Source organism: Muscardinus avellanarius (assembly GCF_963383645.1).
Source record: "Muscardinus avellanarius genome assembly, chromosome: X".
Taxonomy (NCBI): Eukaryota; Metazoa; Chordata; class Mammalia; order Rodentia; family Gliridae; genus Muscardinus; species Muscardinus avellanarius.
Genome location: NC_137792.1, coordinates 104,963,542 through 104,990,828, shown reverse-complemented (window position 1 = coordinate 104,990,828; position 27,287 = coordinate 104,963,542). Strand labels below are relative to the sequence as shown.

Below are 27,287 nucleotides of genomic sequence, written 5' to 3'. Positions count from 1 at the left end.
TCCACCCCATTCCATCCCCCTCCCTCCTTCTCATGTTTGGCTTAGTACGTTGATATGTCTGTTACAGTACATCATGTGTATTAGAGAATTTCCCTCTTTCCCCCTCCTGTCCCATCGGTTAGGTCACCTTATTTGTTCATCGATAGTATCTACTTCTTTGTCTAGAGTTCCTCCTATGACCCATTTTCTCTCTAGCTTTCACATATTAGGGAGAGCATCTGATTTCCTATATTTTGTGACTGACTAATCGCACTTAGCATAATGTCTTCCAGTTGCATCCATTTCCCTGTAAATGATGTAATTGTGTGTTTCTGTATGGCTGAGTAATATTCCATTGTGTACATATCCCATAGTTTTGTAATCCATTCATCTGTTGATGGACATCTTGGCTGATTCCATAGTTAGTTTGGTTTCCTTTCCTTTGGGATAGATACCCAGAAGTGGTATTGCTGGATCATATGGTAAGTTTGTTCCCATTCTTCTAAGGATCCTCCATACTGTTTTCCAAAGTGGTTCTACTAATTTGCAAACCCACCAAAAATGCAGTAGAGTTCCCACTCTCCACATCCTCGCCAGCATTTGTTGTTCTGTTTTCTTTTTTTCTTCTTCTTCTTTTTTTCTTGGTGGTACTGGGGTTCCTGGAAGCCCTTCTACCTCCGTGCTACACTCCAAGACCTATTTTTACATTTTTATTTGGAAGCAGGGTCTCCTAAGCCAGCACACGTGGCTGGCTTTGAACCTGCGCCATCCTCCTGTTTCTGCCTCCCAAGTGTGGAGATTACAAGCGTGCGCTACCACGCCCAGCCTGTTGTTCTGTTTTCAATTATTGCCATTCTAGTTGGAGTTAGGTGAAATCTCAGGGTAATTTTCATTTGCATCTCTCTGATTGCTAATAATATTGAGCATTTTTTCATGCATTTATCGACCATTTGAATTTCTTCCTTTGTGAAATGTCTATTTAGTTCACTTGCCCATTTTTTGATTGGGTTATTTGTTTTCTTAGTGCTAAATTTCTTGAGTTTTCTGTATATTCTAGATATTAGTCCTCTATCGGAGGAGTAGCTGGCAAAATCTTCTATTCTGTTGGCTCTCGATTCAAGTTCTTGATAGTTTCCTTTGCTGTACAAAAGCTCTTTATTTTAATGCAATCCCACGTATTGATTCACCTTTTAGTTTCTTGTGCCTTTGGGGTCTTGTTGTTTTTGTTGCCTTTAAGATTCTCTCCTTGGCTTCTACGTTGGTCAGTTTGACTATTATGTGGCATGGGGAACCTTTTCTCTCATCTTGTCTAAAGGGGGTCCTGTAAGTTTCCTATACCTGTGTATCGACCACTTGCTCTATGTTTAGAAAATTTTCTGATATTACTTCTTTGAAAAGATTGTTTACCCTTTTGGTTTCACATTCTCTTCCCTCTTCTATGCCAATTATTCTCAGGTTAACTCTTTTAAAATGGACCCATATTTCTTCAATGTCCAATTCATGCTGTTGAATTGTTTTTTTCTAAGTAATATACTATGTGTTCTTTTTTATAGTGATCATCTTCTAGGAGCCAGATTCTATTCTCCATGTGGTCTAATCAATTTTTTATAGTTTGAATTTATACCTTTACTTCAATAATTGCATCCTTTATTTCTTTCAGACTCTCTCTAAATTCTTTTTGGAAGTACTGTATTATCTCTACAGTTACATTCCTTATTTGGCCTTCTGGAGATCCTTGCAATTCCATGTTCTCAGATTCTGTTATTGTGGTGTTGTGGGAACTCATTGCTTCCTTGTTATTCCTCCTTCTCATGATTTCAGAAGTTTGTATTTGTTGCTTTAGATTGATTTCTCTCAGTCTCTAGGTGTCTCCTGTTATATCCAAGGGCAAGTTGTATTCAATAGTTAAGTTTGAGTGGGGAGAGAAATGAAGTTGTAAATGCAAGAATAAAGTAAAGCCACAGATAGGATCAAATAGAATGAGAGTATGGGTTTGGTAAGATAATATATATATATATATATATATATATATATATATATATATATATTAATATAGTGTGTGTGTGTTTGTGTGTGTGTGTGTGTGTTAGAGATAGTGGAGTATGAATGGTATTCTATTCTAGTATCAAATGTAGAGTTTTTAGTATAGTGATATGAAGTGGATTTAATACAAAACACAGAACAGAAGAGAGGAAATAAGAAAAAAAAGTAAAGCAATGGAGAGAAGAAAGTAGGTATGTACAAGGGAAGAACCTTGGGAGAGGGTTTTGGAAGAGGTAAAAAATCAGGTGTACATACTCACACACAAAAAGAGAACAAGAAAACAAAACACTACCACCAAAAAATCAATGTAACTCTACAAATATATAAATACTCAGCAGACAGGGCCTCCGCAGTCTCTCTCCGGGCAGACACCGAAAGCCACCAGCAACTTTCCTGCTGCAAGCCTGGTTCTCTGAGTCTTTCTTAGTCTATGCAGATGGCCAGTGTCAATGGGACTGGATCTAGTGTTAAGCACAGGTAATCCTTCACATTTCCCACAGATGTGGAGTCTCAGTCTCTCCCTGCCTCTGTAGGTGCCAGGTACTTCTGAGACCAAACTCAATGTAAGAGTCTCTTCTCCATAGCTAGGGCTTATCTAGTCTGATTTCCCCCCATTCACCAAGATTGGGTGGTCTGTGGTGATCCTGGAGATCCTATTAGTGGGGGTCTAGTGCTAACTGTTGGTCTACCCCCACACTTTCCACTGATGCAGAGCCTGAGTCCGTCTGAGCCTCTGCTATATCCAATAGCAGACTCTATCCCCACCTTTGGGTTGAATTGTAAAGTCTCATACTTTGGGGGCACTCCGCTGGGTGTTCTCCTGCAGGAACAGCAGCTTTGCTTAAGGTGTTGCTATGCGCTGGTCTGGATCTCTTGCAGGCGTGGAAAGCTCAGCTGCCACTGCTATAAGTTGTAGACTCCTCCCCCACCTCTGACGGGTTGAACAGCAGTCAGAACCTGGAGGGTGCAGTGAGCTCGGTGCTACCACTGGGACCTGCAGCCGGTGTTTGCACAGGATGAACTGATGGCCCACAACTCAAATGATTTGCAGTTGCTCACTTCAGGTCCTTGGTTGTTTTCCTGTTTGTCTCCGGAGTTGGGTGCAGTGAGACAAGAAGATGTTAATGTGGTTCCTGCTGCTGCAAGGCAGATGAATTTCTTTTCTGCTCTCTGATCTGTCTTCTAACCCTTCTTTTCCTGCTGCCTTATGCCTATTGTGTTATTCCTCTACTGGTAGTATTTTCCAGTTTCGTGGAATGCTGTTCCAAGGCAGTGGAGATCGGATGTCAGCAGGACTGATATTTGCTGCTTCCCTCGGTTGCCATCGTCCCGGAAGTCTGTAATATTCTTAATGTGTAAATTTTACTCAAACATATATCTAAAATTTAGCAAACATTTGTTGCAGGTCTACTATGTGGAAAGTATTGTTTTCAGGATTAGAGGGAAGAGCAGCAAGAAATAATATATCTAATCTTCCAGAAACTTTTGATTAGCAGGAGAGATGATGATGTATGTGATAACTGTAATATAAGGCACATTTTGCTTAGTTCTGTAATAGAAGTATATTAACAGAATGTAGTTTACTATTTTAGGTTAATCATGCCTTTTTTTTTCTTCCATTAGTGCCCATAGTGGAGAGTTTGATGGTATGTGAATTTTCTAACCAGCTTGACTGTACTCTGTTTTCATTTTAGGTGCCAACAATGAAAATTGAGAATGTCAGAGTCTACCCTAATGAGTTACAGAGAATCATGACTGAAGTGCAAGAGATGAAAGACAAGCATAACAACATGGATGCCAGATTCACAGAACTGAAAAAGTGGGTGTTTATCAAGATTTCCAATGCTTGTTTCCAAAGTTTTAAGGTTGATTGCTTCTGAGTTGAGAAACTGAACTCTTGTTTTCCATGGCACTTTAATGAGACTTCTTTTAAATAAAACCACAGCAGTGAATCAAATGCTTTAGTGTTTAGACTGTTGTTAATGTTCCAGTGGCTCAGATCTTATAACTCTGGATGACTATCAGACCACTGTATAAATCAAAAATAAAATTACTAGTGTCCAAGACAGCTATGCAGGTACAATCGGTACACCATACAGCATTTGAAACTAAAAAACGAAAAATATGTTAATATACAGGTTCTGTATTTACGTACCCTTACCTACTTCCTGGCTTATTTGCTAATTCTTTCATTGGAGTTTTTAAAACTTTGTCTATAAAATGGATACTTTAAATATGTTTTCCTTGCTTTATAAAGAACCACAGAGTATATAATATAGTACACAGTATCTCTAACATTGTGATCTTTGCTCAAGCAGTAGTGTTCAAAGACAAAATTTAAACAGTTAAACAATCACACAATACCTGTGAAAAGATTATAACCACTTATTTACCTTAGAAGAGATTTGTGTGAACAGATTCCAGTAAATGTACATTAATATTCAAATTAAAAATTGAACTCCTTTGAAATTTTTTCAGTGAATTGCAAGTGTACCTTTAATTTCATGATTCTGTCTTTTGATATTGATTTAGTAAATTAAAGTTTTCACATACAGAAAGGAAGAAAGGAGAGAATGGGGAATAGAAGTATTTTTCTTGCCTTTTCATCAACATTGAATATAAGCCAAGATTTTCCTGACACTGACCATGATCCAACCCTTCATATTAATTCTGAATATAATCCTGCTGTTGAATGTTAACCATAACATACAGATATATCATGTGGTTGATGATACTCCACTAAGTTCTGGCTGGTTTTATATGTAAACCAGACCAAAAACTATTGGGCAGTAGTGAACTAGATGGCCTTCTGAGGTTACTTCTTGCCAAATATTTGTAATAACTTCCCGCTGTGGAATTTGAATTATATTAGATCACATTTAAGACCAATTTTGTAAAAAATAAAGTTTCTCAATCTGATACAATGTCTCTTGTAGATGTATAAATATGTTAGTAGATGTATAAATATGTTAGTAGATGTATAAATATGTTAGTAAATGTATAAATATGTTAGTAGATGTATAAATATGTTAGTTTGATATAAATTCACTACCCTAGGAATTCAGCTGTTCTTATAACATTTTATGAAGTATTTTGCTACTACTACTCCTGTGATTATTAGTAAGGAATTTACATTAGTTTAACTTGGTTTGCAATGATTGTCATATTCTCAAGTCTAGAAGAGTATTAAAGTAGTCTGTGCCCTCAAAATTATTAGTGTGGGGGGTAGAGGTATAACAGAGTGATAGAGCATTTGCTTAGTGTTTTAAAGGTTCTAAGGTCAGGACCCAGAACAACACATACACACACATACACAAAAAGAGAACAAAAATAGTAAAATGAGTTAAAATCTTAGTCGAGCGTGGTGGCATATACCTATAATCCTAGTACTTGGGAAACTGAGACAAGAGGAATGCTAGTTTGAGGACAACCTCAGCAACTCAGTAAGACCCTATTTCAAAATAAAGGGCTGGGGTTGTAGTTCTTTGATAGAATGCCCCAGGTTCAATCCCAAGTAACAATTAATTAATTAATTGAGTTAAAATTTTAAGTCTAAAATACTCAGGAAGGATAATAGGGGGATAATATTCAAGAGAACGTTGTAAATACTATTGATTCAGAAAACTCAACATATTATTAGATATGATATTTTCAAAATTCTACTAAAACATTTTTATCCTGCTTCATTTGGGGAATCTGTTAATGTTGCAGGGACTATGATACTCTCTGTCTTGAAATGACAAATCTAAGACAGAAGCATGGCAAGCAACAAAAGCTGCTAACACAGGTATCATATCATCCTTTTCAAAGTTATTATACTTTCTCTTCTGAAAAATGCTGATTAAAGATAATGCATTTTTGGATAAACATTAAATGATTAAAATAAGTCCTTTGAAGGCCAAAAGTATATTTATTATATTAACTTTTAGTTGTGCTTAGTGGGGTATCTTATAACCTTCTTCAAGTATTGATATCCTTAAATATTGAACATGATGTTTTAAATTAAAATATTATCTATGATTTTTCCAGATTCTTCACTTGATCTTGAATTTGATTCATGGAAAGTATATAGTAAACACAAATAGAAAAAGGTAAATTTATTGACTCCAAGTATTTTGATTACTAGCGGCCTCGTTATTCTCACATTTTCTTTTTCCATTATCATTCTTATATTTTAGATCTAGTAGCTAGTCACCATGTATGAACTGTGTGGAAAATCAGAATAATAGTGATACCTACCAGTGATAAAACACATATATTATCAGCTCATTATATACTGTTTTTCCTTTTCATATTCATGCTTTTATTTATTTATTTATTTATTTTGGTAGTACTGGGGGTGGAACCCTGGGGCTTTTCTACCTCTGGGCTATACTCTCAGACCTATTTCATATTTTATTTGGAAACAGGATCTCACTAAGTTGCTGAGAGCCTCACTAAGTAGATGAGGCTGTGCGGTCCTCCTGTCTCAGCCTCCCAAGCGCTGGGATTATAAGCGTGCACCACCACGCCCAGCAATATTCATGCTTTTAAAATGATAACAGACTAACCTGCTATGACATGATTGTGATAGATGCACCCTAGTTGCTGACTCTTGGTTGTAGATTGATTCTATCTGTTAACCATAAATTGGTTTTAGGATTGTAAAAAGACTAAGTACCTGTCTTTCTGAGGCTTCTAGTCCACTCTAAGGGGACAAATAGACCTGAATCCCTTCTCTTTTAAACACAAATGTTTATTTTATTTTTTTTTGCAGTACTGAGGATTGATCCCAGGGGCCTCCTACAATCCCAGCCCTATATTTTATTCTTTATTTTCAAACAGGGTCTCAATAAGTTGTGGAGGGTCTCACTAAATAGCTGAGGCTGGCTGCAAACCTGTGATCTTCCTGTCTCAGTCTCCCAAGTACTAGGATTATAAGAGTTCACCAACACATCCAACTATTTTATTGTATTTGAATCTTTATTTGTTTGGTGATAGGGATCAAACTCAAGATCTCATGCATGCTAACTACATGCTCTACCAGTGAGCTAGCCCTGCATCCTTCTTCTACCTCCCCTGGAATTCTCCTGGAATATGTTGAAAAATGCTCCTCAACTCCACCTTCATAGGTAGTCACAGAACTTCTACAGAGATTTATTTTTATACAAGGGATTACTCTGGCCATAGAGAACAAAACAATTTTACCTGTGATTTCTGATATGATTAGAAGTTCCCAGCTCTATCTTAACTGGCCTTTTGAAACCTAAATTTGTAGGATTTTTGTGTACGTTCTTAAAAGACACAGCATCTAATTATTAAACATTCCCTTGTAGGATGCCATATAGTCAAACCTGAGACACAAAGTACTATGTTACTAGCTTGATTCCTCAGACATGATGAAGCCATTGTGATACAATGGCTTATGCCATCCAATGGCTAATGTTTATTTATTGAGTACTTACAATGTGCTAAATGTTTTACATGGATTATCTCATTGAAATCTAAGAAAAAATCAAGTGGATAAGTTTCAATATTATCTCCATGTCATGGTTGAGGGAAATAAGTTATGGCAGGTTTAACTCACTATTCAAAGTAACATAGTTAAAATATTAACTCCAGAGCTTTACTTCCATTTGAGTTGTCCCTTCTTCCTGCTTTTGAATTCTTTGGTAATGAAAAAAAAAATTTTGGTGGTACTGGGGTTCCTGGAAGCCCTTCTACTTCTGGGATACATTCCCAGACCTATTTTATATTTTTTATTTGGAAACAGGGTCTCTTAAGCCAGCGAGGCTGGCTTCGAACCAGCGCTATCCTCCTGTCTCTGCCTCCCAAACACACAAGGGTGCGCCACCACGCCCGGCTGTAATTTTAAATTTATTTTTTCAGTACTAGGGGTTGAACCCAGGGGCATTCTACCTCTGAGCTACACCCCCACCCTATTTTATTCTTTATTTTGAAACAGGGTCTCACTAAGTTAAGGAGGGCCTAAATTGCTGAGGCTGGCTTCAAACCTGTGATTCTCCTGTTTCAGCATCCCAGGTACTGGGATTACAAGTGTGCACCACCATGCCCAGCTGTTAACTTTAAATTTAGACAAATTAAAACTGATATGAAATTTATTAAAATGCTGCAAAGGATATCTCTATGGCTTTTACCCAGCCTCTCTAATTTAACATTTTGTTTTACCATTTGCTTATTTGTGCTTGCTCATGTGTTTCCTCTCTCTCTCTCTCTCTCTCTCTCTCTCTCTCTCTCTCTCTCTCTCTCTCTCTCTCTTTCTCTCTCTCTCTCTTTTGCTCTCTCTCTTTCGCTCTCTCTCTCTCTCTTACACACACACACACACACACACACACACACACACACACACACGTTTAGTTTTTTCCCCTAAACCTCTTGAAAAGAATTTGCAGACATAGTAGCCGTTTATTCCTACTTAATGTGTGGATTTACTAAGAACAGTGATATTTTCTTATATAACCACTATAAAATATCAAAATCAGGCAATTATTAAGACAATTGAACATTGACTTAATACTCTTTTCTAATTCCTAGTTTATAGTGGCATTTTACCATTTGTCTCACTGATGTACTGATCTTTTTATTTTCACTACTGAGGATGTAACCCAGGGGCATTTTACCTCCGAGCTACACCCCCAGCCCTATTTTTATTCTTTATTTTGAAACAAGGTCTCACTAAGTTGCAGAAGGCCTCACTAAGTAGCTAAGGCATCCAAGAACCAGTAGCCTCCTGTCTCAGCCTCCCAAGTGCTGGGATTACAAGCATGCGCCGCCACATCCAGCTCTCACTGATGTTCTCAATAGTCACAACCACCCCCTCTCTCTGTTCTTTGTCTCATACATTGCATTGATTTGTTATGTCCTATTCTTTTTTCACCTGGAACAGTTTTCCACCCTGTCTTTACCTTTTATGACTTCGAAATATTTGAAGAGTACAGACCAATAATTTTTTTTGGTGGCACTGGTGTTCCTGAAAGCCCTTCTACCTCAGGCTACACTCCAGATATATTTTATATTTTTATTTGGAAACAGGGTCTCTTAAGCCAGGGAGGCTGGCTTCGAACTTACACGATCCTCTTGTCTCCGCCTCCCAAGCGTGGGGATTACAAGCGTGCACCACCATGCCTGGCTCCAGACCAATAATTTTTGTATAATGCCCCTAATTAAATTTGAGTTTTACTTGATATTATGGGTAGAATCGGATTATGTTTTTGGCAGTAATACCAATAAATGATGATATGTTCTTCTTGGGCATCATATTATAGACACCTGATGTCAGTTTTTGCCATTATCGATGTTAACTTTAGTCAATTAAATTTATGTCTTCTAAGGTTCTGTACTCTTATATATCAATTTTTGTAATTACTAAGTAATTTGTGGGGAGATTCTTCTTTGAATCTGTATAAATATTTTGTTCTCAAAATTTTATTCCTCAATTTTAGCAATGATTAAGGTTCCCGAATTGGATAATATATCACTATAATGTTTGTACAATTGTGATTTTCTAAGTTATATTATTACTTTATGTATTTTAGTTTGGATTCTACTTACCTGTTTTTTATATCAGTATAGAATCATTAATTTTTATTTTACTCAAAGGACTAAAAACCTTACAAGAATTTGTTAGATTATACCCTCATAAACTTGAACATTTACTTTCGGCATAAAAGAATCTTCTATATGAGATTTGTACTGTGCTTTCCCCAGTCCTGAATCAACCAAGGAATCTGGTTTTCCCTTTTGTTTTTGCTTTAGTTTTAGCTGACCAAATATGTTCTAAAAAAATCAAAGTTAGACTCTCAGAAGGAAGGTAACATAGTGATACTATTCAAATTTGTCACTAATTCATTTAAGCTACCACTCATTTAAATGAACTGGGTCATTTTCTTTTCCCAATTTGATACTGAGATTCTAAAACATTGTCTCATGGGAGCCGTTCTGACAAAGAATGATTTAAATTTAGGTTCCACACATATATTGTTGATGGGATTATAAATTGGCACGACCACTATAAGTATGGAGGTTCCTTAAAAGACTAAAAATGGAACCCCCATATGACCCAGCTATACTACTCCTTTGGTACCTTTTCAAAAGAATGAAAGTCAGAATACTATAGTGATAGAAGGATGTGGTGGCACACGCTTGTAATCCCAGCATTTGGGAGGCTGAGACAGGAGGATAGCATGGGTTCGAAGCCAGCCTCAGCTACTTAGTGAGGCCCTTTGCAACTTAGTAAAACCCTGGTTAAAAATAAAGAATAAAAAATCAGGCTGGGGGTATAGCTCAGAGGTAGAATGCCCCTGGGTTTAATCCCCAGCACCACACATACAGAGAAAAGAACACTAGAGTGATACATGTATATCCATGATTATAATAGCACAATTAACAGTAAGTTATGGAGCCAACCTAGGTATCTATTAATAGATAAAGAAAATGAGGTATATACACACAATGGAGTTTTATTTAGCCATAAAGAACAAAATTATGTCCTTTGAGGGGAAATGCATGGAGCTGGAGAACATCATGCTGAGATCAGTCAGGTTCAGAAAATTAATGGCCACATGTTTTCTCCTATGTTGTAACCAGAGAGGGAGGAAAAGGAAAGAAAAAGAATCCCATAAAAATTAGGAGAGATAACAGTAGGGTAGTAGAAGATGACTGGGAGTGGGAGGAGGGGAGAGAAAAGAGAAATATGGGAAGAAAACAGACCAAATCAAAGGTATGCATATATATGAAAGTATCACTCTGTATCTCTTTATCATTCCAAGGGAGTAGGAGAAAGGGGAGATATGAGAAAGAAAACAGAGCAAATAATGGTATGTGAATATATGAATGTATCACTATGAATTTCACTATCATATTCAATTACAGTACACAAATACAAGAAATTATAATTCTTTAATTTCCTTACAACAAACTACTGATCATTTCAACATTAAGATAACTTACAAAAATGAAATATGGTTCTCATTTCAGGACATTACAAGTTATATCTGGGACTTCAGCTTCCAAATATGCCCCTCCATATTTTCATATTCCAGAAGAGAAGAAGAAAGAAGCCGTAAGAATCTGAAATAAAATGATGGTGGTGGGTGGGTAGAAAAAGAACACTTGCTGTCTGTAAAATTTCCAGTGCCTGTTATTATTTCTTATACCACTGTTAAATATTCTCAAAGGGAATCACATCAAATATGATCTGAGAGAGACCAGATGTATACACAGTTACATAATCAACTTTAATTTCCTCTAACCTTTCTATTTAGATGGAGATACTAAAAACTGGTTACACACTTGTTGAAGAAAAATTTAGGAGTATCCTTGATAGTGTCTTACCTACTTTGAAAGATGAATTTAAAAGTACAGTTTCATCTGTGGACCAGGCAAAGGGAGATGATGGGTAAGTCATTTCAAGACTAAAAGTAATCTTGGAAAATAATATGGCCTACAACTTGGTAAAAACTTGGGATATATCCTGTTTTTGTTTTTGTTTTTCTTTTTGGTGGTACTGGGGGTGGAACCCAGAGGCTTTCTACCTACGGGCTATACTCCAAGACCTATTTATTTATTTATTTATTTATTTATTTATTTATTTATTGTTGGTGGTACTGGAGGTGGAACCCAGGGGCTTTCTAACTTCGGGCTATACTCCCAGACCTATTTTTTTAAATATTTTTATTTGGAAGCAGGGTCTCACTAAGTTGCTGAGAGCCTCACTAAGTAGCTGAGGCTGGCTTCAAACCTGTGAGATCCTCCTGTCTCAGCCTCCCAAGCGCAGGGATTATAAGCATGCACAGCCACTCCTGGCATGTATCCTGTTTTTAAGTGAACAAATAATGCTCTCCTTCAGTTACTAAAATAATACCACCAGCCGGGCATGGTGGCGCTCGCTTGTAATCCCCGCGCTTGGGAGGCTGAGACAGGAGGACTGCACAGGTTCGAAGCCAGCCTCAGCTACTTAGTGAGGCTTTCAGCAACCTAGTGAGACCCTGTTTCCAAATAAAATATAAAAAAGGCCCGGGAGTATAGCCCGGAGGTAGAGAGCCTCTGGGTTCCACCCCCAGTACCACCAAATAAATAAATAAATAAATAAATAAATAAATAAATAAATAAATAAAATAATACCACCAGCCAGGCGTGGTGGTGCACGCTTGTAATCTCCGCACTTGGGAGGCGGAGATAGGAGGATCACGCAGGTTCGAAACCAGCTTCACTGGCTTAAGATACCCTGTTTCCAAATAAAAATGTGAAAAATATGTGTCTGGGAGTGTAGCCCAGAGGTAGAAGGGTTTCCAGAAACCCCAGTACCACCAAAATAATGATGATGATGATAATAATAATACTCATGCTAATTTCTTCTTCTTCTTCTTCTTCTTCTTATTATTATTATTATTATTATTATTATTATTATTATTTGTTCCTGGAGATTGAACCCAGGGGAATTTCATTTCTGAGATACATCCCAGCTTTTTAATTTTTTTTAATTTTTCAAACAGATCCTTGCTAAGTTATTGGGGCTGACCTTGAACTGGCAATCCTCTGTCTCAACCTCTTAAGTACTGGAATTATACACCTGGCCTGTCAATACATTATGCATTTATGTTTATTTCTTAGTGGTGGTAATGATCCTTCCACATTCTTGCTCAGTCCCCCTTTTTCCCACCAAAACATACTTTCAAAGCAGCTTGACCTGTATTTTATTACAACAGAATAGAGCAATGATAACTTGTCCATTAAATATGTATACAGCATATCATTGCTTTAAGAAATAAGATATCAAAGCATAGATTACCTAATATAAGATATATGTATGTGTATATATAATCAGTACTTTGGCTACGTCTGTTTTAGTCTACATTCTTACCACTCTGATCCAAACAGCTGACACACAAACAGCTTGGAGGAAGGAAGATTTGTTTATGGATCTGGAGATTTCAGTCCATACATACATGTCTGTGTGTGTGTGTGTGTGTGTGTGTGTGTGTGTGTGTATTTTATGGCCACTGCCAAGCAGGAGTCTGAGCTTTAGGTCCTTAGGGCCTGATGGCAGGAAAGAGAAAGTGAGAACGCAAAAGGTCAGAAAGAGATATTCAAAGCCAGACATTGTATCTGGGTTGTGATGGGACACTTGCGTGTACATACACACTGTGTTTTTCCGTGTCCCCAGGGACCTACTTCTAAACATGGCAGCCTTCAGAGAATGAGGTCCAAGGGACATTTTGCATCCAAACTCTAACAATCTTCCTTCTTTTGGCCCCTTCTTATGGCCATAGCACAATGCAAAATGCATTTAGTCCATCTCCAAGATTCCCACAATATTAAACTTGCTCAGAAGTCCAAAGTCTCCTCTGAAACTAAAGCAAACTTGCAGCTGTGAGCCCCTGTAAAGACAAAACAAGTTAATTACATATTTCCAACACACAGTGGAACAGAGTCCATATTTGCATTCCAAAAGGGAGGAATGGGGGCATAGAAAGAAGGTATGGGACCAAAACAGGACTGAAATCCAGCGGAACATTAAATTCTGGAGCTCCACTTTGGCATCATGAGCATATGGTAGTAAAACGTGATCTCCAAAGGGCCTTGGCAGGCCCCCCGCCCACATGGTTTGTTCGGCTGTGGCTGATGGCATACTTATTCTCCCAGCTATCCTATTTTCTTTAAAAAACACTTCTCCCTCAGCCCCAATATTACACTTTTTTTTTTTGGCCAAACTGCAACTCTCTAAAATCTCTCTGCTTTGCTTTTTCCTCCTGCATTTCATATAAATGGTTAAGGAAAGGCATCAATAACCATGCCACAGACCAGATATCTCATTGCCTTGTGATTTCCATTGCTAGATCAATCAGCCTATCATCTTTAAGTTTGGCTTCACTCAAAGTTTCAGAACATAGGCAAAATGCTGTTAAGTTCTTCACCAGCATGTAACACCTGGGATCTCGACTATATCCATTACCCTGTGGAGTCCTCTTTGTCCTCTGAAATCTAGTGAGCAAGCTTTACCATCCGTCTTCCTGTTTGCCTTCCTATCAGCACTGTAGTCCTTCCAACTTCCTATCATACATCAATTTCAAAGACTCACAATCCACATGGTCAGGCTTAGATACAGCAGTGAGCCCACATCTCTGATTCTAATTTCTGTTTCAGTCAACATTCTCACCGGTGTGATTCAAATACCTAGCCCCCAAAAATCTTAAAGTAAAGAAGGTCTATTTGCTTACATATCTGGAGGTTTCAGTCCATGTAGATGTATATGGTCCATTTTACACTTTCTACCAAGGAGGACCCAGGACTCTAGGTCCTTAGAGAATGATGGTGAGAAGCAAAGAGAGAGAACAAAAGGTCAGAGAAAGGAAATCAGAGCCAGATGCTGCAGTTGGGTGATTCCAGTGGACACACACACACACACACACACACACACACACACACACACTGTACCCTGCACCTGGCCACATGTCCCCAAGTTCCCACTTCTTAATAACTTCTTAATAACTTCATAACTTCATCACTTCAGAGTATGACGTCCAGGAAACATTTTAAAACATCCACACTATAATAATTTTAACAATAGTACATTAAATATTCAAGTGGAAAAAGACATTCTATTAACAAAAACAACAAAAAATTAAATTAGCAAATAATATAAATTTAATAAGAAATATGGAGTACCTATTTGGGAAACATTGACTTGCAAACTTGAGAATTTGTATACACGATAAAGAAAAAATACATGAATATCTTTTCTTTGGTACTGGGGATTGAATCCAGAGGCACCCTAACCCTGAGCTCCAACCCCTGCCCTATTTATTTATTTATTTATTTTGAGACAAAGTCTAAGTTTCCCAAGTTGTCCGTGAATTTGTGATCCTTCTGCCTTATTTTCCTGACTAGCTAGATTATAGGAATGTAACACCATGATAAACATTATTTTTATTGAGACGAATATTTGTGCATATTCATGTGTTATGGCAATTCAATATATGTATATGATGTGCAATGATAAAATCATGCGATATGCATTTCTGCCTCTTCAAACATTAATCACGTCTCTGTATTGATAATTCCATACTCTTCTAGTTATTTTGAACTCTATCATAGATTGTTTTAACCAATAGTTACCCTACTATGCAATAGAAAACCAGAACTCCTTTTTGTATTTTGAGGCCCTTCATTTAAATTTTTTCTAACCCTTCCCCTGCCTTTGCTAGTATATAGTAACTTCCATTTCTCTCCGTTCTTCTACGAGATCATTATTTTGGTTTTCGCAAATGAGTGAAAATAAGTGGTATTTGCCTTTCTGTGTCTGTACTGTTTTTTTCTTATACAGTGGCTTCCAGTTCCATTCTTGCTGCCACAAATGACAGGATTTTATTTCTTTCCATTGTGTATATTATTCTTCTCCTCTTCACCCACCTTCCCTCCTTCTACTGAGAATAGGACTCACGTTCTAGTGCATGCAACGCTAGCACTGTGCTAGTGAGCAATACCCTTAGAACCTCTTATTTTATCCTGTGAAAGGATCTCACAAAATTGCCTAGGTTGGCCTCAGACTTGTGATTCTATGCCTCAGCCTCCTAAGTAGCTAGGATTAGAGGAGTGCATCACCACACCTGGCGACATTATGTCTTATCTTTGAATACACCAATGGACGTGTAGGTTGATTCTATATTTTAGCTATCATGAAAAATGTTACAATAAACATGGAGTTCAAGTATCTTTTTCATAAAATGGTCTCATCTCCTTTGCCTATATACCCAGAAGCATAATTGTTGGATCATATAGGGGTTAATCTATATTTCTGAGGAATTTCCATGTTCTTTTCTATAATGGTAATATTAATTTACATTCCCACCAACAATGTATAAGAGTTACCTCTTAAATGTACATCATTGATTAATGATGGCCATTTTAGCCAGTATGAAATATCTCATTGTGGTTTAGATTTTCATTTCCCTAAATGATTAGTGATACTAAACATTTTTTCCACTGTATGTCTTCTTTTGAAAAAATGTCTATTTGGATCTTTATACTATTTTTAGTTGGGTTGCTTTGGTTTTTTATGGTACTGAGAATTGAATGCAGGGACATTATATCACTGAGCTACACTCTTAGCCATTATTTTTTTTTAAACAAGGTCTAACTAAGTTACTGTGTTCTGGCCTCAAATATGTGATCCTCCCATCTCAGCCTCCTAAGTACTGGAATTACAGGTGTATACCACCATGCCTGGCTTATGATTTGAGATTTTTGGTGTATGTAATTTTAAGTGTATGGTATAGACGTTAAATATTTAGATTTATCTTGGCGAAGTTTATAAAGAAATCTGGTGCTAGAATATTTCAGAAGAGATAAACTGTTGGAGAATAAAGTCATTACAGATGTTAACAGGGGTATCTCTCCTAGAGCCTGGGTATATTTAGAGAAGACACAAGCCATTGAGTCAAACAAGGTGTTTATGGAGTAAGACAGGAAAGGCATATTCTGGGAGAAGGGGATATAAATGGAGAACATCAGTTCTCTTTTCCTTTTAGGGAGGCCATGCTGGAGATTGAACCCAGGGGCATTTTACCTCCGAGCTACACCCCCAGAACTTTTGATTTTTTAATTTTGCAACAGGGTCTCTCAAAGTTGCTGAGGGTCTTGCTAAGTTGCCAGGGCTAGCCTCAAACCTGTATTTCTCCTGTCTCCGCCTTCCAAGTAGTGGGATTATAGGCATGTGCCACCATGTCTGGCAGAACATCAGTTCTTGAATTAAATTTTTGCACATATATGTTAAAACCTGCAGCATCAAAGCCATCTATTTGGTTGTTGGCCCAGAAGAATGGCATGCATGGATTCCCTTCATCATGTTCACCAAGTTCACAGAGATACAGAGTGCTGGCAATAGGCACATCTGAAAAACAGTATACCAGAAAAGCTTTCTTAAAGCAAGAAAAGAGAAGTCAGTAGATCTCAGATGTTATGGCCTCACGAATGTTATAATTGTGATTTGAACATCTGCACATTGAACCTTAAGAGCTCACTTAACAATCCAACTTTCAGGGAAGCTGTACAATCATGTATATCTGACAGTCTTCTAAAACACTAAGTCAGAAAACATAGAAAACCATGGTTACCTATTAATTTAATTATTCTGTTGAAAACCAACACTTAATCCTCTGATACAGTTTACTTCATCTGTATCTAAACATCAGCTCACTGGACATTTTAGACCATAGTTTGCCTTTTTTATCCTTCTTTGAAGAATCCCTACACAAACATATAATTTGGTATATAATATGAGAAACAGTTCAAAAATAATTTATCTCCTCCTCAGATTTTATCCTCTATATGATAAACGAATTGTTTACCCATTTTACTTCGTTCTCAGTAAGAAGTGAAATGCCAAGACAGGCATGGTGGTACACACTTAGACTCCCTATAGTTGGGTGGCTAAGACAGGAGAATCACAGGTTGGAGACCAGACTCAGCAATATAACAAGAGCCTCAGCAATTTGGGGGGAACCTGTTTAAAAAATTTTAAAAGAAGAGCTTGGGATATAGCTTGGAGGGAATATGATGTCCCTGGGTTTAACCCCCAGTAGCAAAAAAAAAAAAAAGTGACATGCCAGAGTTTAGCACCTATACTACAGAATGGATCGTTGAGCTATGAGTTGTGGCTATGCATCCTGGTGGTGTCATTACACTGATGTGTGATTTACTACATGTTATATAGCCTCTTTTAATGATAAATGATAAATTGATTTATATAGAGATATTTGGAAGATTCATATACATGTGCTAGTATATATAGCTAAGCATGTATATATATATATATATATATATATATATATATATATATATATATGTAAATAGATTTAGGGAAATATAATTTATATATCATAAAATTTGTCCATTTTAATTTTACAATTCAAACTGCAGTGAATTTACTAAGTTGTTTAACCATCACCATAATGAATGTTTTCATCATCCCAATAAGATCCTCAATGGCCATTTACTAACCTGCTTTCTGCCTCTATTAATTTGACTATTCTAGGTATTATATATCAATAGAATCTTAGAATAATGGTTTGTTGTGTCTGGTTTATTTCACTTAGCATAGCATTGTTAAGGTTTATCCATGTTGTATCATGGATCATTGCTTTCAATTCTTTTTTTAATTGCTAAATAGTAGCCTGTCTTTCTTTGTTTCCAGTTTTTTTGGTATTATCTTTATTATTATTTCTCTTGAGTAAATATCTGAAATGGCAGTACTAGATTCTAATGGAATTAAAAAGAAAATTATATTTAACTTTTTAATAAACTTCCAACCTAAAGTGTTTTATATATCATATATATATATCTGCAATTATGTTCAATTTCAGTGTATTGTAAGAGTTTCACATACGTTTAGAATTAGGATTACAGTTAGCGTTACGACTAATATAACATTTAGTTTAATTTCTTAAATGCATTAGTTACAGCTATGTTTAAAAGCTCGGAAAAGTATTTTACATGTCATATATATGTGCAATTATGTTCAATAAAATAAAATAAAATATAAAAAATTTACAAAATAATGTGACATAATATTTCATATTGTTTGGTTATGCCTTTAATAAAATGTATAGAATGAGAAAAAGTGTTTCATTTGAAACAGTTTACTTCATCACCAGTATTATTATTGTTGTTGATAATTATGTGCTATTGGATTGTATAGATTGAATGAGAAATTCATGAACCACTTCAAATAATAGCAGACACTGCATAATATAGTCACATATGTCCAAATTCGTATGTATATATGTATGTGCACTTGAGAAAACATGGAGGCAAGTCTGGAAGAACATATGCCAAACTGGATTCAGGAGAAGATTAAAAGTCACACTTAATTATTATTTCATATTCCTTTATATTGTCTGAAAATGTTGCCATTGGTACTGTGTTTTTTGTAATTTAGAGATTAAAAATAAATGGCAGGAATTAAAGAAAAAAAAAACTTCCAACCTGTTTTCCAAAGTGGGCATGACATTTTATATTCACTTCCACCAGCAATATATGGAGGTTCCTTTCTTTGTACATTCCCACCATCATTTGTTATTGTCTGTCCTTTTGATTTTAGCCATTCTTCATGTAATAAGTATTTTCTCAATTAAGATAATGGTATGGTTAATCTATCAGAATGTTTGGACTTTGTATTATATAATATGCAAATGAAATGAAAGGAGAGCTTCATAACATATTATAAATTATTTGACCTGAATATGCCAAATCTGATATTATGTGACTGATAGATATGTAATAGCTTAAATGATCTGAGGTCTTACGACATGTTGGATTAATATTTTCCTGTGTTATTTCTCAGAAAATGCTCTAAAATATCTACTCAGGATGTACCTATGAATGAAGATTCACAGACCATTGATTGGGACTTGGATCTATCAAACATACAGCATCTATTAACTGAGGAATCTTTTGGACAGGAAACTAAAGATATTTCTTTGGAGTTAGTGACTTCTCAGGATAACAATTCAGTATTGATTGAAGACAAACCAGACATTCAGTGTAACACTATAATGAACAGGTATATAATCTCTTCTTTATTTAACTTAGAGGGCCCTCTACATGTTTATTTTTAGGTGACTCAATTTTACTGAAAATAAATTGCTACAAAAACCTTCAAGAAATTGTAAGCATTTAAATATGACAAAATAATTGTTTTTTTTTTTTTTGGTGGTACTGGGGTTCCTGGAAGCCCTTCTACCTCCGGGCTACACTCCCAGACCTATTTTTACATTTTTATTTGGAAACAGGGTCTCCTAAGCCAGCGCGCGCGGCTGGCTTCTAACCTGCGCGATCCTCCTGTCTCTGCCTCCCAAGCGCGGGGATTACAAGCGTGCGCCACCACGCCCGGCAAAATAATTGTTCTTAAAAGTGAAATAATAGATAATTCTTTTTTCTAAAAAGAAAAGTAAAGACTTTCTGCTGTCCATAGAATATACCACAATTTAAAATGCTAATGAAATACCTGGTATAATAAGATAAAAATGTATGATCTAAATATTATGATAAACACGTCTGTCTTTCATAATGGAAAGACATGAGTTTTCTTATATCCAAGGTACAAAACTATTCTTGAAAAATACTTCTGATTCTTTTGTTAATATCTACCTCCTAGATAAACCTGCAGGCCGGGTGTGGTAGCTCACCCTTGTAATCCACTACTTGGGAGGCTGAGACAGCGGGATCACAGGTTAGTGGCCAGCCTCAGCTACGTAGTCCCTCCACAACTTAGTAAGACCCCCCAAAACAGGGCTGAGGGTGTAGCTCCAAGGTAGAATGCACCTGTGTTCCATCCTCAGTACTGCAAAAAAAATCTCAGTAATCTCAGTTTATGGCCTTGCTAAGTTGCTCAGTCTGGCCTTGAACCTACCATCCTCCTGTCTCAACCTCCCAAGTACTGAGATTGCAGGCATGTGCCACTGTGCCAAGCCCTCCAAATATTTTGAGGAAAATATTATAAATGTTTTCATAATCTAGAAAATGTATTGGATAGAGCTAAGGAAAAACAGACATATAATGGCTTGTAGAGACTTTGAAGAGTACCTGTGCCCACGCTTTCCCTTTCTTTCTGTAAAGTCCAGAAACATTTTTTATAGAATGGTGACGGGGACTTAAAAATCCAAGAATATAGCTAGTGACCCCCATTATTGAGAGCCTAATTCTATGCTGTACCTATGGTTGCCAAGTTGAATATTGAGATGATTCTACTCGCACTTTGCAATCTTAACCAATCAGAAATATTTAATAGGAAGCTGATTGTGGTGGCAACTGCTTTTAATCCCAGTACTAGGGAGGATGAAACTGGAGGATCTGGGTTTGCGGCCAACCTCAGCTACTTTGTGAGGCTCTCCACAACTTACTGAGAACCTGTTTCAAAAATAAAGAATAAAAAAAATCGGACTTGGGGTGTAGCTTGGAGGTAGAATGCCCCTGGGTTCAATCCCCAGCACCACAAAAAAGAGAAATATTTAATAAGAAAACTAAGTTATCATCAATAACTTATACTGGTACTTAGCTGTATATGGCCTGTGGTTCTGAGGAAATTTAGCTATTGATTTTTAGACATATATTTCTCTGAGGTTAGAAAATTACCTGTTAGTCCAAAGAGTAATACTGTGTTGCAGGAAGTGTGACATGATTAAGAAACATTTCCCCTAGGCACCTTCTACTTGTAACATTATCATTGTTTCTCATATACTATAGATGCACTCTTTGGTAATAGACTTGGTAGTTTTGCCCTCTGTTCTTCTGAAAATGAGAGTCAAACACTGGCTGTATAAAATCCTCCCCTTCAACTTATATCCAAAATTAACTCTGAAAGTAGAGTGAGACCTGCTGCTTGGAGCAGAACTATAAAAAAGAACAACAAGATGTCTTCATTTCCTGAAACTGGGAGATTGTGTGTGCTTCAGCAGAAATGCTACTAAATTGGAGCCACAAAGGCACTAGCGTCAGCAAATCTGTACCCATGACACCCCTGAGTGGCGTATGGGGGAGGGATGTCTGCCTAAGTTTCACCTTCATCAGCAGTGCTTACATTTGTCTGTTTACATGCTTTATCATATTATATTTGTTAATATTCCCTGCTACTGACCCTCATTTATTACCCAACCCCAGAGAGACAAAGGTCATGCATGTGTGAGCCTTGGTAGAACTTTTTTTTTTATAAATAGCTTCCTGAGAAACACCCCGAAAGGGGCTCTTTGAGCTTCATCTACCTGACCTCAACTTCAGTGTGAACTCTCAGATCTTCCTCTAGGAGAACTATTTTAGACAATGAAATAATCTTCATCCTTCAGGGCACTGGACCACCTCAGAACCCTAAGTAATCATGGAAACTGTCAATTGAGATGTTTATGAGTTGGCCACCAAACACAAGTTCAAGGTCTACTAGAATGAGAAAGCTATAGGGAAGATCAAAGGCCTCTTATATTCATAAACTCTAAGAATTTAGTGTAATTTTGATCTCTTGAAGTCAGGTTAAACAGTAATAGTTGATAATAATAGCACAAATGGTTCCTAGAACATCTGATTTTCCTAATGACTAGCACCATAAAATGAAGCCAGCAGCTGCACCATAGAACAGATGACATTTGTCCCACTCCAACAAGTTTTCATCTTTGATGAGATATATAGGCCGAATACTGACTGAAAGTACTAGTAATTTCAAAGCCTAAGATTGGAGTATATAGAATCTTTTAAATGGAAAGACTCTGCAGGTCATTTGAATTAGCTAGTTACATTGTTGTGGTACCTTGTATCTCATGCTTCTGATCAGAGACAGTGATCTATCATCTCTACTCAGCACCAAAGTGTGCAAAAAGATATCTTGTGGACTGATAGCTTTCCTAGGTTGAAGAGTATTTCCTATTTAGAATTCCTTGGAAACAGACTAATGTGTTTTTCTCCCATTCTTCTTGTCTAGGCCTCTTCAGGTTAAAACTCTGGTATGTTACTTGGAAGTGGGTCACTCTGGCTGAGTTATATAACCAATGAATTATGTACTGAAATCTTCAGAATAGCATTAGGCTTTCTAGTCTGGAAGTGAAATATATGTAACTGCAAAATGCCATATGGTTTGTGGTTTCTTGGTTGAGGACCTGCCATAATCTATGCAATTTATTATGTCTGTGGTATTTTCTCAAAGATTGTCTCCTGGCAGTTAGATTACCAATTTTTCCATCCACCTTCATCCTGCTTGTCAGCAGAGCTTTCTGACTCCCCGCCCCTCCATTTTTCATTTAAGGGATGAAATGTACATACACTGTACTGAAGGAAATCTGGTGGAGCTATCTAAGAAGAAAGTGACTTATGAGTCTGATAATGTTAGTGAGGTAAGACTATTAATTCATTTTTGAGATTTTACTGTATATATATATATATATATATATATATATATATATACACCAAAAGAAGAATGATACATGAAATTGGCACCAGTAATATTAAGCCTGGGATTCAAGAATACTTGAATTCTTACCTTGGCTTTTACGTTGATTTATTGGACATAGTATTTATGTCTTGGTTTTCTGAACTGGAAAATGAAGGAGTTATTATCTCTTTCCCCCATAGTAACATCACAATTTATTTGTTCTTACGTGCTGGTTTTCCTTGTTCTAATAACTTTTAAATAGTCAGGATGAAAGTAGCGTTTTGGATAGAAATGTGATGTTTTTCATGTTTCCAAAGTTTCTTTTCTTGTCACATTATTTTTCACTTTTGTCTAAGCCTTTTTACCATGATAACTAGAGGTTTAGAATATGTTACTTTATTTATAGAAACTTGTTTATAATTCTCTCTTTTTCTAAGCAGCCACTCACTTTCACAACAAATGGAACTGTAACTTTACTCAATTTGGATATTCTGACAGAAACAGATGTAAGGTTCATTTCTCTCCTCTTCTTTATTGCTTCTTATATACCATCCAGCTCTAGGGCCCTGTGATGTACATTTAGTAGATTATTATTATGAAGTATTTTTCAGTTATTTGAACGATGTAGAGTGGCTTAATGCATGCCACGTATATTCTTCCACTGCCCACCCAGTTTTCACTTTTTCTTTTCTGGCTTTATATCAATATTTACAGAAATTCCAGGTTAGATTAGTATTTCTCAATATTTTGTATATTTCAATATTAGTATTTTTCAATATTTTTCAATGTTTTTCAACACTACTTTGGTGTATACCAAGAGATCCACTTTGTGAAGTAGAAATTCTTTTATCACACATTTGCTAATGGTTAGTAATAAATATAATTTACAAGCTGTTTGCAATGATGTGCTCCTGTCATACCAGCTACTCAGAAGGATGAATAGGAGAATCACTTGAGCCCCAAGTGTTGATGGCCAGCCCTGGAAACATAGAACTTGGCTTAAAAAAATGACAAGTTCTTCTAAGTAAACTCTTGCTTTTCTTGGCAATTGCTTTCTTCATAAGTTACACACATAGAGGGATCATATTCTCTCTCTCTCTCTTTGTCTATATGATGACAAATTGGACTGTGTGTTCAATTAAGTGGGGTTTTTAAGTTGGGTATCATGCCAAGTAATAGAACTTCCTTGATAACTTACTTTTTGTGGCCAAGTAGACTGTGGAGAGTATTTAAGGGGATATTCTAAGAGACTTGTCGGCCAGAAAAAAAGGTATGGCTGAATTAACATTGGCATTACCACAATCCCCATCTGCTTGCATCTGCTTAATTTTCTTAAATAATACTTCATACTCAAGGATATTCTTTCCTGTTTTTTATGATGTAACTTTGTGACTGTGGATGAACTTTTAATGAGAACATTTGATAAAGGCAGAATCTGTGTATTTGGCACAGTGACATGGATAAACCTATGAATATTAAATATATCATGGTATAAATATTGGACAGATAACCAATTTTAATCTACACAGATAATTCATGCATTTTGACTGGACTCAGTCAGATAGTAAATGGCCATAATTATGACAGGAATTTATAAGAGGACCAAAAAGAACAGGGCATCTGTTTTTTTTTTAATTGGCTTTATTAAGCTCTTCCTCAACCTTTTATGAATCGAAAGGAAACCCAATTCCTAGTAGATAATTTTCTTTAATAGTATACTTACAGGTCTCTTTCTCTTAGCTTAGTAAGGTCATATTGTTGCTGATGCTATTTTAACACAAAAAATAAAACTCTTGTACTTTCCCATAACTGCTTCCTCCAACTACAGAAGATCTCCATATGGAGCTTTTTTGTCATTGACAAATAAGTAATGGGGCTAGACTCTGAGAGCATTGATTCTTACATTGTTTAGCCAAGGCAACTTGAAAGAATTTTTTTTCCTTCCAGACATATTAGGCATGTTTGATGAGTCTCATCATTCACTTTCACTCAGGTTCAAATCCAATATTTACAATATTTGCTTCTGTCTTGGCAAATAAATATTGGTCAATATTAGTTCAAGCTAAGTGACAACTGGACCTACATTATGTAATTGGCTCTTGCTGCATGATGAATTAATTTTCTCCCTTCTGTCTAAAGAGCAGTTAATAAAAAAGCTACAACCTTTAGAAGAAATAAATACATTCTTTTCTCAATTTTGTTAGTCTCTCAGAAGACAAGCTGTTTGTTATGTAGTGAGGATTGAACCTAGGGCTTCATGGTCATTAAGAATGCATTCTACAATCCCTACTTCCAAGAGAAAGGATTTTTACCCCAAATATTTAACTTCTATTGGTTGATTATGATACTAGTGTTTTTTCTCCCTATCTAGACGCTAATGGAAAATGGAGAGACAAGTCTACTTGAAGCCAGTGGAGATAAAGGTATAAAGGAATATTTGTGTCCTAGTCTGTCCCCACAACTTACTATCTTGATGACCATTGGCAAGTCATTTAACCTCTATGAACCCGAGTTTATGCTAAGTTTAACTAAGGATAGTATTAAATGTTCTTGCTTCCTAAGCTTTATTTGGGAATATTAAATGAGATAATATCTATTGACGAGCCCCCAAAACTACTATCTGAACTTGAAAGAGAATATAATATTGATGATTTTAAGGCAATATAATGACAAAAATCAACAAAAGGATTTGTTGTAATGAGTTTGGGGTTTCCATATCCAAAGAGAATCCTTCTCAGAAAGTCAGAAAGCAGGTCCTTTGTTGTTTACTAAGCCTTGCCCTCCACAGTTAGCCTTAGATTTTATGGGAAATACAGTCTGAAAATATCTATATTATAGTTATTAGTAACATTCCTAAATCCCAAAATAGATTTTGGTGTAATTGTATCATATTCTTCTCCTACAAAAACATCAAAATATTGAAAGAATAGTCATGTAAGGAAAGTCTGATATTAACTTGTAGGACCAGAGACAAGTTTACATTATTCATGGTTAAGATGCCATTCCAATAGCCATTTTGGGGACTATGACTCAGAAGAGTAAGAGGATAATCCTAATTGTATTCTGTGATGCAAGCAGTGTAAGACTTATGAATTATACTTTATTTTACCCCATCTCTTCCCACAATGTGTATAACAAAATACTGCTTCTCCACAGAAAAGCAGGTTCTACAAAACAAGCATCATTCCCAAGATGAAGTGCCGATAAACAATTTTGGAGAAAGACTTCAAAATCCTAATGACTTACTTTTGGGTGATCTAAAGAACCAATGGGATGTTTTACCAGATTTGAGTGACCTTAATTATATAACCTTGAATGTTTCTTCTCTACAAAATGATGTTGCAAATTCTCCTGAAATCTTTGTTCCCCCGTTATGCACAGAAACAACCGGGGACGGTGAATCCAAGCTAATTCCTTTGCTTTTTCTCAATCCTGTTACCAATTTTGTTGAAGAGGCCAGTACATTTGACCCTTCTACTTGATTTAATTTTGAGATCCCTAGTCTAGCTTCCTGCTAGAAAACATACAGGAATTATACTACCTTTGGCCTTCATCTCTTAACCTCTGTAACTTAGAAATATAGTTAAAATGGCTGCCTTCTGGCACCCAAGTAAGATTTCACAGAATGAAATTCAAATCACACTAAAATATAGGGAGTATATAAAAAGTAGGGGGGATAAAAATATTTGTTTTGCAATTTTAAGCCGGGTGTGTTGGCACACTCTTGTAATCCTAGTACTTGGGAGCCTGAGACAGGAGAATCACAGGTTCGAGGCTAGCTTCAGCAATTTGTGAGACTTGCTGCAACTTAGGGAGAACATTTCAAAATAAAAAATAAAATGGGGCTGGAGGTGTAGTTTGTAGGTAGAATCCTCCTGAAATCACTTCCCAGTACCACAAAAATTAAAAATAAAAAAGTTTAAACCAGCATTCTTTTAATACTTTATTAGCTTCTGGAGGAGAAATTTTTGTTAAATACCACAAAGTATAGAAGTTTTCTAAATAATTAGCAAAGCCATTTAGAATTAGGGTAACTGTTATTCCAGGCATTCTTGAGACAGATCTGGTTTTGAAAAGCAAGAATTTTGTTTGTTTTGTTTCTTTTTTTCTTTCTTCTTTCTTTCTTTCTTCCTTTTGGCTTTTGTGGTGTGTGTGTGTGTGTGTGTGTGTGTGTGTGTGTGTGTGTGTGTGTTGATGGAGACTGAAGATTGAACCCAGGGCATTTTGCCTCCAAGCTACACCTCCAGTAATATTTTTACTTTTATTTGGAAACAGGTTTCTTGCTGAATTGCTGACAGCATCACTAGGTTGCTGAGGCTGGCTCTGAACTTGCAATGCTCCTATTTTAGCTTCC

The 27,287-nt window shown here is 36.4% G+C and overlaps 1 protein-coding gene across 1 annotated transcript in view; it reads left to right on the top strand.

The window, feature by feature from the left end:
- Positions 1-26,415, top strand: part of LOC308279015 (heat shock factor protein 3-like) — a gene marked incomplete at both ends in the record, with an annotated part of 58,967 nt that extends 32,552 nt beyond the window's left edge. The window contains 8 exons of the mRNA XM_080718984.1: positions 3,260-3,361; positions 3,717-3,841; positions 10,999-11,083; positions 11,286-11,419; positions 19,364-19,582; positions 22,808-22,895; positions 25,305-25,416; positions 26,090-26,415. Of these exons, the coding sequence (XP_080575110.1) occupies positions 3,260-3,361; positions 3,717-3,841; positions 10,999-11,083; positions 11,286-11,419; positions 19,364-19,582; positions 22,808-22,895; positions 25,305-25,416; positions 26,090-26,415 (1,191 nt within the window). The remainder of the gene's footprint in view (positions 1-3,259; positions 3,362-3,716; positions 3,842-10,998; positions 11,084-11,285; positions 11,420-19,363; positions 19,583-22,807; positions 22,896-25,304; positions 25,417-26,089) is intronic.
- Between the last annotated feature and the right edge of the window lie 872 nt (positions 26,416-27,287).